Source organism: Pseudoliparis swirei, chromosome 10 (genome assembly GCF_029220125.1).
Source record: "Pseudoliparis swirei isolate HS2019 ecotype Mariana Trench chromosome 10, NWPU_hadal_v1, whole genome shotgun sequence".
Taxonomy (NCBI): Eukaryota; Metazoa; Chordata; class Actinopteri; order Perciformes; family Liparidae; genus Pseudoliparis; species Pseudoliparis swirei.
Window position 1 is genome coordinate 11549391 of NC_079397.1, and position 12175 is coordinate 11561565.

A 12175-nucleotide genomic window follows, 5' to 3' on the forward strand; every position below is an offset into this window, starting at 1 on the left:
CAAGTCACACGTCAGGGCCTCGTCGAGCATTGGCGTTACATGCTCTTTTGAGTCAATCTAATTTAGAACTCATCAATACTGCAGATCAATAAAGCCTGGCGCGGCGTTGTAAATACCACCCAGATCAACACAAACGTCCACCCTAATCCCCCGTCAACATCCAAAATACGAGGACAAACACACGTGAGCACACACACACACACACACACACACCACCAGATGGCCAAATAGAGCTGCTGCCAAATTGTGCTCCACAGTCATTTTGGTAGCAGGACGTAAAGAGATGGGGAGGAGTCAGGAGGAGGGTGAGGAGCGTAGGAAAGGAAAAGAATGAAGAAAATAACAATCCTGTGATGGTTTTGTTTATTTGCATGATGTCGTCAAGGCGACGCCGGGTGAATGTGCGGAGGAAACCGCGTTGGGAACCCTCTGTTCGGTGGATTCAAAAGAAATAACCCCAGTAATAAAAATCATTTGCTTTATTGCAAAGACGGATTACCTCCCATCTCCGAGGCTAATACATTCAGCATGGAGACTGGAAACAGAGCCTGGAGCTGTACAACACGAACACATCCACCTATCAGCACGTCCAGAGCTCCCGAATTAACTTTCTATGAATCTCATTTGTTTAATCAGTACAAAGGTGTGAAAGCAACCAAATGCTATTTTATAGGGTTACGTTCCATTTTCTTTCTTCTCGGCGACCAGCAACGTCCCCGAGTCGCCGCTGGTTGCCTGGTCAGTCCGGCTGTTAACAATCTTTATGCTAATCTGAGCTCATGAACTGATGGCTCCAGCTAAAGATGAGGCACACAGAACGTTCATCTAACTCGTCATATTTCCCATATGGAGCATAGTGTGGGATTGGGATCATTTGGATTTCCTCTCATTGGCTCAGAGACAGCGTCATCACCAGCAGCCGCCTCATGAGATCTGTGCAGAGCTCACATGCACGAACATTCAATAAAAGCAGCGGACTGAACGTCGTATATCGCTCCTTTAATGAACATCTGAGAGTTGAGTTGAAGGAGGAACTAGAGTTAGTTCCCGAACGCCCGATGAGGTCTCTTTACAACCAGGCGGACGCGACATGTTTGTCATTATTAGTACATTTGCAAAAACTTTTCTGAAAAGTTGTGATACATTTTCTTCAAAAAGCACGCTCGTTGGAAGAAATTGTGATGTTTTAGTTTAACTTTAATACACAAATTGGGATTCATCATTGCCTTCAAAAAACAACTTGGGCGAGATTGAAAGTCAGAGAGGATAATATTGAAGAATAACCTCTCTGCAGGGAAGTATGACGGCTGAGGTTCAGGATTTCATTTTCACTTATATTCCTGTTTCTGAAAACATTTATATAATGTCGAAAAAACTGCAGTGATTGAAGGAAATTGGCTTTCTATTTGAGAAATAATGAAATATTTTCCTGGAATCACGATTTCTGGAGGCACTCTAAGGTAAAAAAAATAATAATACGCAAACAAGGATGAAGTGAAAAAAGAGCAGCTTGACATGGTTCTTCCCCACATTACAAATATGATATTTAATATTTTGTCTCAGCACTGATGTTGCAACGTTTGGAACGCACTCAGGACTTCATTACCATGTCGACGGTATCGCTTTGACAAAAACTAAAAAAGCATCAAAAAGTTTGAATCTCTGAAAAATGACGTTTTTATGCGGTAGGGAAATGTGAGATAAGCAGCGCCTGCCTCGAGGGTAAAAAAAAAAACAATCTAAAACTGATGAAAACAATCTCAGACTCAAACATGCCTATGTTGTGTCCTCTCCCTCTTCCCTGTGTGAGGTCTCCGGATGAAAAACATGCTGGAGAAAGATCTAACAACAATGCACGAGCACTGTTTCTTTATGTTTCGTTTTTGGACCAGATCCCTGGTGTTCGACACAACAGGGCAGAGCCGCCGGGCTTTTCATCTGCCAAGGCCTAATTCATGCTGTGGGACTTCATTACAGGGGTTATTTTCAGCGTGGTGTTTAAGATGCCCGACCGGAGCGCTGTGTGGTTTCAGGGCAGCTTTCTGCGCGACTAGACACAAACGGTAGACGCGACAGCCCCGTCCGCCCCACGAGAGAGAGAGAGAGAGTGAGAGAGAGAGAGCATGACCGTGTGTGTGCTTTCCCAACGTCTCATTATTGTTCACCTGGTAATCTTTTCCCAAACAGCATGAGGCAGCGAGAAGTGGCTGTCGGAGTACGAGCAGCTTCTTAAAAAGGATGAGGGGGGGGGGGGGGGGTCAAACTGAGGCGACGGAGAAACTTCTGGTGTTTCCACCGGTGCTGCTTTTCATCACTCACTTCTCCAGCATTATTTAAGCCTCTTTTTCATCTCCCCCTTTTCAAAGCGTGCGCGGCGAGGAGACCCGTGTGACACGAGTGGAGCTTTCGAAGCTCGCATCACCTCCACGATGAACTAAGCCACAGAGGATGTGTCACTACCACGTGTCCGGCGCCCGGCCTCGAGCTCTCCGTCACTGCCGTCTGATCTGCCACCGCTAATGGACGCGCCGCTCGGGGATCTAAGCTCTGCACCGGGCTCGCGCTCCCGGGGGTGAGTTTTGAAGCCGTCTTGCCGTTGCACTACAAACAGGGGAGAACAATGATGGATTCGATAAAGGTTGTCGCTCCCGCAAAATCTACAACCGAAAAGAACTTTTTTTCAAAGGCTGACAAGTCAAATAAATCCAATAAAAGTCCAGCTGTCAATCTGCAGACTATTTTCCGACAATAGAGAGGACGTGGAGTCACTGGAGGATGTCCTTTGAGCACCAGCCCTCCGGCTACGCATGCGGCTGGACACAAGGTTGATGTGCCGAGCCGAAGGGAGAACAATACAGATTGATCATATTTTTCGCTTTCATTTGATCTATTCATGTAATAACAAATGATGACCATTGATTTATTTATGGCAACAACAAAACATCACAACAATGTCTTTTACTTTTTTTCTTTCCTTCTTATCCTCTGAATTTCTCACTGGTTGGACAAAACATAACTCCTCGACACATTCTAGCAGTCAGGGTACACTTTGACAGAGTAACACACACACACACACACACATGGTAATACCCATCTCCAGTAAATTTAAGCCACAGTAGCAGAGCACAAGACAAACAAGAGTAAGAAGCGTATAAACAAAAGATCTCACTGAAACACATCGATGTAATTTAGTCTCGATATGGTGGTGTTTTGAGTCTTGCTGTGTGTGTGTGTGTGTGTGTGTGTGTGTGTGTGTGTGTGTGTGGCAAACACCAGTCCCTTTATCTTGTCCCAGTGTAGGGGAATTGCAGTCATTTGTTCATTTGGTACGCCGGTTAATGGAGGTGCATTAAGCTTTCTTCCTGCTATGCCTGCTTTTGTTTTGACTAACAAATAAAAGAAACATGGATTAAGAGCTTCAATTACCCCCGCAAAGGGAAAGCCGTCACAGTGTGTCTGTCTGTGTGTGTGTGTGTGTGTGTGTGTGTGTGTGTGTGAGAGATACAATTCTCCGAGCACAATATCGGGGCAGAGAAGTGGTTGCCACGGTAACAGCGGTTGGGGCTTGGGGGAAATGGGAAGGGGGTAGCACGGAGCAAATGAGGAGAGAAAGAGCAAAAGGGAGGTGTGGAGACGGGGGGAAAGATGCAGACATTCAACTATACTTCATATATATTTATCCACGTGCAACACTGAGTGGCTAACACAGAGTTTGTTGCGTATTAATACTGTGTAAAAGTATCTCAAATAGAAATAGAAAGAGAACCGGCGTCACTCAGGCTATTCTTCTCTGTGTAAACCTTTAAGCCAATGTGAAGTCATTGAAAGCGCTGAGAAAAACGAAGGGGGATTGTGTGATAGGATCGAAAAGCTCCGGTGCAGAGACCGTTTGGGAAAACTGCTTTTTCCAAGGCTGAGCCGGAACTTTTATTCCTCACTGTAAAGCCATCGCGGATGAGAGGTATTTCAAGTGCATTTCCGATGTGCTAGATCGTTTTATTTTCTCTCACATCAGGTTAGCTGGATCAGAAACAAATGGGTGATACATACGTCAGCTGTCTGATGCAATCAGTTGAAGAACGTGTGAAGCAGAAAGTAAACAATAACACAGACTGCGTAGAATACACATTGTATATCCATCCATTATCTACACCCACTTGTCCTGTGCTGGTCCTGGGATGTCCTTGGGAGTGTCGCCTCGATCCAATATGTTTAGGGTTAGTTGTTTTCATACCGTTGAATCAAGAAAAAGGCCACTCACACAGGTGTATAACATCATTCCACTCTGATGCCATGGACCAAACCCTCAATACAGCACAGTACTTGCTCTTCTAAACACCCGCCCCTCACCACCCTGCTCCCTTAATGAGGTGCCTGAGAACAACACAGGTCAATACCGCCCGGCGGGTTGGAAGACCACTCACCAGTCTGTACAGCTCGGTGACGGTGATTTCATCGGGGTCCACCATGATGAAGTCTCGCCGGGGGACCAGGTCCAAACAGAGTTGTCTGGAACACACAGATTCATATATGAGGCCTGCGGATTGTCAGCAATAAGAGAGGCAGGCCTGGTCAAGCATGCAAACAACCCACAGAGAAGGACTGTCCATCCATCTCCTCACTCAGGAGGTGTGTGTGTGTGTGTGTGTGGGAAGGGGGGGGGACCCACAGCAGGGGAACGAAGGACAAGGGTAAGGACAGATATACAAAGAGAGAGAGAGAGTAAGAAGTTGGGGGGAAGAGAGAAGAAAGAGAGGGAGGAGGATGGAGAGGGTGCTGTCGGGGTGGGGGTGCCTACAGGGATGATGGGTGACAACAAAAGACGGTGGAGCAAGGAGAGAAGAATAAGAGAGGGAGAGTCTGTGTGAGAGAAGGAAGAAACGAGTGAGTGAGTTGCAGAGAGCTCTCGCTTTGAAGACAGAATAACTGAATCAAATATTCTGAATGATTACAATTTCCTCTTTTTCCTCAAATATGTGAAGAAGTGTGTAGAAGAAAGTTTATGTTTGATTCAAGCGTTCGTTAAGTTAAACTAGATGCACCAAGTTGTTATTCGACCACACTGAGCTGCTCCTCATCAGAATCAGAATCAGAATCCGTTTATTGCCAGGAATGTTTACACAAACGAGGATTTTTTTTTGCCGAAAGGTGCAACATTTGACATGACAAACAACAATCAACGCGACAGCAACAGTGCAAAGTGTGTATTAACTTAAGTATAAGATAAAGATAAATAAAGATAAACAAATAAGATAAAGATAAACAAATAACGTTAAAGTGTTTAGGTGTGTGTTTTAAGAGACATGTGTGTTTAAGTTAAAGTGTATGTTACATGTGACGTGTGTTTAAGTTAAAAGTGCATGTTAAAGTGACATGTGTGTGGAGGAGGCCTCCAGGAGGGAAGAAGAAGGAGGAGGAGTAGGAAGAAGAAGAAGAAGAAGAAGAAGAGGAGGAAGAGGAATTCACTACAAATAGGATTTATAGTATATATTATGTTCAAACACTTCCCAACTTCTTTTTATTATGTCTTTTCCGCCTTCCTGGTAGGTCTTTCAGGGACTTTAAACTCTATGAAAGTTATTCCTTACAGTGAACATGAAGTATTCTTAATTAAAAATATATATATTTTGCAGAAGATAGAGGGTATTAATGTGGTTATGTGAGCAGTGGCTGGGAATGATTTGTTGGTGGCGCATTCAAAAAAACTCAAGAGTGAGTTGTTGAAAAGCATTACACACAAGAATGCGTTTTGTTTTTTAAATAATGTGGAACCCCAGGAACAAAAATATTGGCCTGATACTAACCTTTACAAAGCGGATCAATAATAGAAATAACTATGACATTAGATCTAAAGTTGTGGTCCCTGCTTTCTTCATCTCACATGTTAAGTTTCCTGAGTTGCTATATTGATTCCTGGTTTCTTGAAAACTTGCTAGATCAGCAAAGAGCCAATATAAATGATGCAATAAGGATGAATTTCGTCGGGTTTCGCATTTTACGACTTCATTTCAGATTATTTTTCATTGAATGCACCAACAAACAAGACTACAAATGATTCTGGTTCACAACTGAATAACCAGGCAATAAAAACATAACTTTTACCAAGGAGCAAGGCTGACTAAATGTTCCCTGTGATGAATTGCTGCTCTCGAGCCAGCCTCGAGTTGCTGGTATTTGATTTTCATACAACACTATAAAGCGAATATAATCCGATGGCTGAGCAGAGGGCAGAAAATCTTGAACCGAGTAGTTTAAGAAGAATGATTAATGTCTTCAAACACAGAAAAACAAAAACACCGTTATGGTTCTTTGACGTGGAAACTCACTCGTTGCCCCAGTCCAATCTCGCCGTGATGTGCTGCTTGACGTCCCTCATGCGGTCATGTGTCAGGTGACCCACCAGCACCTGCCGCCTCAGGTCCAGGATTTCATTCATCACGTGCCAAAGTCGATGGAACAAATCCCCCTCATTCTTCTGAGGCCACGGGAAACAGTGGGGGGGAGGGGAGAAAAAATGAGCCGAGAATCGCAGCGAGCCAGCCATTGAAAGGATGTGAGACAGAGAAGACAAAAATATACAGTTGAATCTCGCCGAAGTGAAAACAAAGTGACAGAGTACACATTGGAGAGCCAAAACCGCCATTGAGATTAACTGAGACTCACAGAGAGGGGAAGACAGAGACACGTTAAATGGATTGGTGCAAATTAGCTCCAGTGTCCTGCTGCTTTTTGTATCCGCAAATGTATCCACTTTGATCTGCGAGTATTCCTCTGCTCAATTTAATCAGCACCCCAAATATCTTAATATGCCACACACACAATCAATCCAACTAATGAATGGGTGTGGAAAAGCTTGGACTGTTTGCAGCTTTTGAATTACCCAGGGCCAAATGAATCGCGAGAAACCTAAAAATACTCAAAACTCTGTGTGTGTGGGGGGGGGGGGGGGTGTGTGGGGGTGGATTCTTACCACATAGAGTTGTTTCCACATGGCACCCCAGTCTCGCAATGTCGAGGTCATCTCCGTGATGACAGAGTCTTCCACGGGGATGACCGTCTCAAATTGCCTACGAAAGGCACACAAGTAGAGTTCAAACCTCGGTCGCGACGCACAGGAGCGAGAGAAGAGAAAAAAAGAAAACAGGAAACTACTTACCCTTTATTCTTGACGTGGGCATTCTTCAAGTGGATGTAGCTGGATGGAAAGATCCCCTATGAGCACAAGACGAACGGGTTAATGAGTAGAAGCCCTTCTGACGCTCAGCAAGTCGCAGCGTACAATCAATACGGTGTGTTTGTGGGTTAAAAGAAGAGCGGGGGGAAATGGGAGCAGACAAGGAGATAAAAGAAGGTAGCGTTGGGATTTAGGAGACAAAAAAACAAGATGAAAAAAGTGTGTTCTTGTGTGTGTGTGTGTGTGTGCCCCGTTTGATGCTTATAAACAGCAAGTTGCTCCCTCTCGACTCCGGGAGATCAAAGCCGAACTCACGTTTAAGTAACTGATGATACATGCAACACACTCGCACACACACACTCTACTCCCAACTTGGATCCTGTTATCACAGGGGAGGGGGGGGGGGGCATGTTCACATTTAAGAGTGTTGCTGTCAACAGAAATTACAGAATTATTTATGAACTATTTCAAAAACCTATGAACAAAAGGAGTTGCATTCATGAGTTTAGTTTTCATTGGACTTCTAGATGCCACTTTATTAACTCAATGTTGGCCTACTGATGGAACTCTTTCATTGCGGACATTTGTGATCGTTGTAACAGGTTCTAGGTTCTAGGTTCCCCCCACTCAAGCACCAAAGGACGAGCACACTGAGTTTATAGTTGGAACTGTACTTTATTCAGCTGCAGACCGAGGCTCTGCTCTTCCATCTCATGCCACCTCATATAGGGTAGAGACACTGATTACTTGATCCCCTGCAGCTGAGGCCAATTAGGCCTATTGCCGGCACCTGTTCCCTGAGCCCTCACACCTCCACAGCTGATCCTAACGACACCCAGCCACCACAATCGTTATGAAATAAAAAACAAGAACAAAAGGTTCCGCTCTAAAATCGGTTCGAAACAAAGCAAACCACTGTGGGCGTGTAGGGCCTTCAACAGTACGGGGGCAGCAGCCAACCACATCCAGCTTGTGTTACCATCCTGCTGAGCACTTTCACCACACAAGAATAAGTACAGCTGTGGATGTCTGTTGCTGAGAGTTTGGTGAAATTGCTAGTTGAGGCCTCGAACAACACGACATGAGAGAGCATCGGTGCAGCACAAAAAGACACGCAAAAACACACATACACACACTCAGAAAAGGTTTGCTCACCTTGATGTTTGGGTTCTTCAGGATGAAACCTCGGTACCAGCCTGCAGAGACAAAAGCGCCATTTTCATTTACCACATGTCCCAATGAACAATACACCGTGAGACCTTTATATTCTGCTTAGACTGCAGGTCACGCAGAGAGAGACGGTGGAGATGTATGGAATATTATACGTTCAATTAGAGAAGGAGAGCGTGTGTGATTTCATAACAAAGATCCAATCCTTCGGGCAAAAAAACACACGTAACAAGCCCACGGGACATTGTGAAAAGGGGACAGAAACAGATCGCTGAGCGGGCATCACGCTGTCAAGTGAAGGAATTTCCTGCTGCCAATAGAAATGTCTTCGAAGCACTCGAGAACACTGCGGAGCGAGGGAACTTGTTTGCAGTTGATGCACAGCAGAGTGACGGGGGGGGGGGTTGGGAACCTGCGTGACAAAGCTAGCGAGAACCCTGTCAACCAGACTCGTCCGAGTGTAACAGAAGTATTAAAAAAAAAAAGGAAAAGGGGACTGCAAAGGCAGAGTAAAAAAGGGTCAAAGGTCTACGACTTGCATATGCTCGCGCTCTGCTCACACCATCACACACTCCAATCTGGGCTCAAATTAGTACGCTTGACGCTTTAGCAAATCCCAGTGCCGATAGTAACGATCTAATACATTTATATCTGAGGCTTTGAACCGATGCTCTTTTCCGAACTGCCGAACGGAGCTCATTCTGTTGCAGTCGTTAGTCCCTCCAGATAAGAGCATTAGCTAAATAGCTTTAAATGTAAATGCATTAGATTATTCTAATCAGTCGGGTTTCGCCAGAGCATCTGAGACTTAGGAAGTACTTTCTCTCAGATGTGTGGGAATGGCATCGAGTTTGTCCCGGGTCCGCACTATGAGATGAGTCATCAGTAAGAGACCAGTGGGGTGTGATAACAGATCAATGAGTGACTCCCAAATCAAGGGGTACGGAGATAAAGATGTAAGTAGCTTGGAAGGAATGTTAAAACACATGATGCTGATGTTCAGAAAAACTATTGTGATAATAATGACTTGTGCAACAGGCCGACTGCACAGTGCACACTCCACGCCGACCTGGACCAGTGGCAACACTTGAACGCCACGTGATGGGATTTAAATGCAGGAGGAAAAAAAAGAATGAATAAGCGAGCACAGATGTTAGTAGCTACCTTGAAGGACCTTGAAAAGGCATGTGTATGTGAAAAAGAAATGCAGCAATATCCACATTTGGAAAATGAAGCAGTACGTAGTGTCTAGGAAAAGGTAGTGCTCACACTAGATGTATACGATATGTACTTAGGGCTGTGGTGAGAGTACCTGAGAATACACCCGACATCTCCCTTTAACTGTACACTCAGCCAAACTTATTCACTGCTGTCAGGAACTTAACAAAATCTCATGTTGGGGCCATTGACGTGATCAAATCAATTCTCGGGGCGGTGCCTTTACAGACGGGTGCGCCCCGCGTCAGCAAAAGACACGCTCGCATGATAAGCTCCTGTGTTTTGAAGTGTCAACATGAGGCGGACCCATTAGTCTGTCTGCACTGCTGTCAGCACCCCGTCCCTCAGCCTCCTCGCCGCTGGCAGGAATTTGATTTTTTTGTTCCTCCCATCTGGGCCAAGCATTCCGCTGGCTGTGCGACTTCCTCTGGGCCTTTTTTCTTCTCTTTTTTTGTTTTTTTTACAGCAATATCATAACCCTCTGACTGGCTGGCTGCACGTCTGACTGCTCGACTGGCTGACTCTCTCGGCGCGAGTGTGTGTGTGTGTGTGTGTCCCAACAGGACGTGAGGCGGAGGGTGTCAAGAGCTCCGGAAGAGGGAGGTGGTGTGCATGTGTCTGTGCACGACTGTTACCATGTGGATAACAGCGTGGCTTTGCTGAGGTTAGGTGAGTTCCTATAAAGACATTTTTTTTAAAAGACCTAACGACAGAGATAGAGAATACAGAGCGAAAGGAGAAGAATCCCATTACGGACGGCGAAGGAAAGAGAGAAGCGAGCAGAGGAGAAAAACAGACTCAGCGTGGGCAGGAAGGCGGGAAAAGCAGCCAGTCTGTTGTGCAGGAAACGGTAGCAAACATGACTTCCACCGGCATTCACCAAAGACACAACGCTGTTTATTTTCACGCAAATGCGGCATCATGATGTCCCTCAAAAAGATATAAGAGAAGTGTGATAGCTTTGCATGTTATTTCTGCAAATCCTTGCCAAGCAACGTGTTTGTTTCTGGGCCCCTCCGTGTGCGAGCAATATTTGGGATCGATTTTAATAAAGGTTAATCCAAGAGCGCCACAGCTTTTTAAGTAGATTAATTTGATCTGAATATTTAATGGAAAAGGCGAAGTGCTCCCTAATCATTTTGTGAGCGTGTGACTGCAGGCGTTCACTTCACTGCTCATGCTAAACCATTTGCTTTCCTTACATGTGCTTTTCTTTTTTCCATTTCGAAATGCTGGATTTCTCACAGGAAGCGACCAATTTTGAAAGGAAGAAAAAAAAACCGCAGTATACACATACGAAGAGTGTACCGCGTGCACACTGTACCTTCACATTTCTCCAGGATCTGCACCGTGTCTCCGATTTCCAGCGGGAGGCCGTGCTGGACAGTCCCTCGGAAACTGGCCAGCACTGCAAGAAAAAGGAAAGAGGCACAAAACACCCACATGAGTTATTTTACCGTCTGAGCCGAGTTATGCAGAGTCGAGGAAAAAAAGGTCCCGAGACGTAAGCAGAGTGATACAAAAGCCTTCTGTGAAACGATAAATATTACAACACACAGAGAGGAGGTGCAATTAATAACCTGTGTAGGTGAAAAAAAAATCAAAGTGTAACGAAATAATGAAACATCCCGCAGTATTTCTGCACAAACTCCAAACACACGCACACACACACACACACACACTATATGAAGTGGAATAGGTTTTCTGTCTGAAAGGGCAACGTGAACATGGGCCCATTTTGCAGTGATGCTACACCGCCCACTAAGCGCTGGAAGCCCCGTCGTACATCATCTCGAATATAAGGTGATGTTACGTTTTAACGTGTTTTCTCGTTTCCAAGTCAACCGAACTCTTCTTCAGAGTCGACACGAGCGGAGAGCCAGTCTGAAAGCGTCATCCAGCCAGTGTATTTCACCAGTGTGAGTCTGCCCCTGGTGTTCTTACCTGAAGCAAAGTCTATCTAGCTTATTATTTTTCAGACAGTCGAGTAGCCGCAACTTCGATGTTCAATGCAACTATTTCACGGCAGGTGTATCGCTGGGGGCTCAAGGAAACGCAGTGTTGACTGTTATATTGATTGCATGAGCTTCAACACCGCGGGCCGAGCCTTCGCTGTGTTTTTATCAGCCGCTGCTGCACTGGTTGAAGTAGATGGAGAGCAGAAATGGGCCACGTTTAACATCAAGCACAGTCAGCGCAGTGAGACTGAAACACTGAGATGAAGGGAAAATACTGTTTTAGGATGATGAAATGTGGATAAAAAAGGACGACCTCCTCACTAACACAGGAAGACAGAGAAATGGTCTATTAGCAGTGAACACCACTTTGTGTTGTGAGAGTGTAATGGCCATTAGAAGTGTCAGTTAACCCTTGTGTTGCCTTAGGGTCATTTTGACCCGAATCAATATTACACCCTCCTGTTACCTTTATATTTACTAACATATTTTACCCTTTGGGTTCAATTTGACGCCAGCAATTAAAACCTCCAGAAAATTATTAGAATTAATATTGTTTTCCAAGTTTAAGTGTGAGGCACTTTATGTTTGTTTGTTGACTACCGAAAGAACACCGACATTAAACATTGAATGGGGTCAAATTAATCCTAAAGCGGGG

At 44.9% G+C, this 12175-nt stretch overlaps 1 protein-coding gene across 2 annotated transcripts in view; it reads right to left on the reverse strand.

Annotated features, from left to right (window-relative positions):
- dock4b (dedicator of cytokinesis 4b) overlaps positions 1-12175 on the reverse strand; it is a 117139-nt gene that overhangs the window by 75566 nt on the left and 29398 nt on the right. For both annotated transcript variants that reach the window (XM_056424696.1, XM_056424695.1), the window contains exons 2-7: positions 10887-10970; positions 8330-8370; positions 7157-7212; positions 6971-7067; positions 6327-6475; positions 4425-4509 (exon numbers count right to left, since the gene is read on the reverse strand). In XM_056424696.1, coding sequence (XP_056280671.1) covers positions 4425-4509; positions 6327-6475; positions 6971-7067; positions 7157-7212; positions 8330-8370; positions 10887-10970 — 512 coding nt within the window. The remainder of the gene's footprint in view (positions 1-4424; positions 4510-6326; positions 6476-6970; positions 7068-7156; positions 7213-8329; positions 8371-10886; positions 10971-12175) is intronic.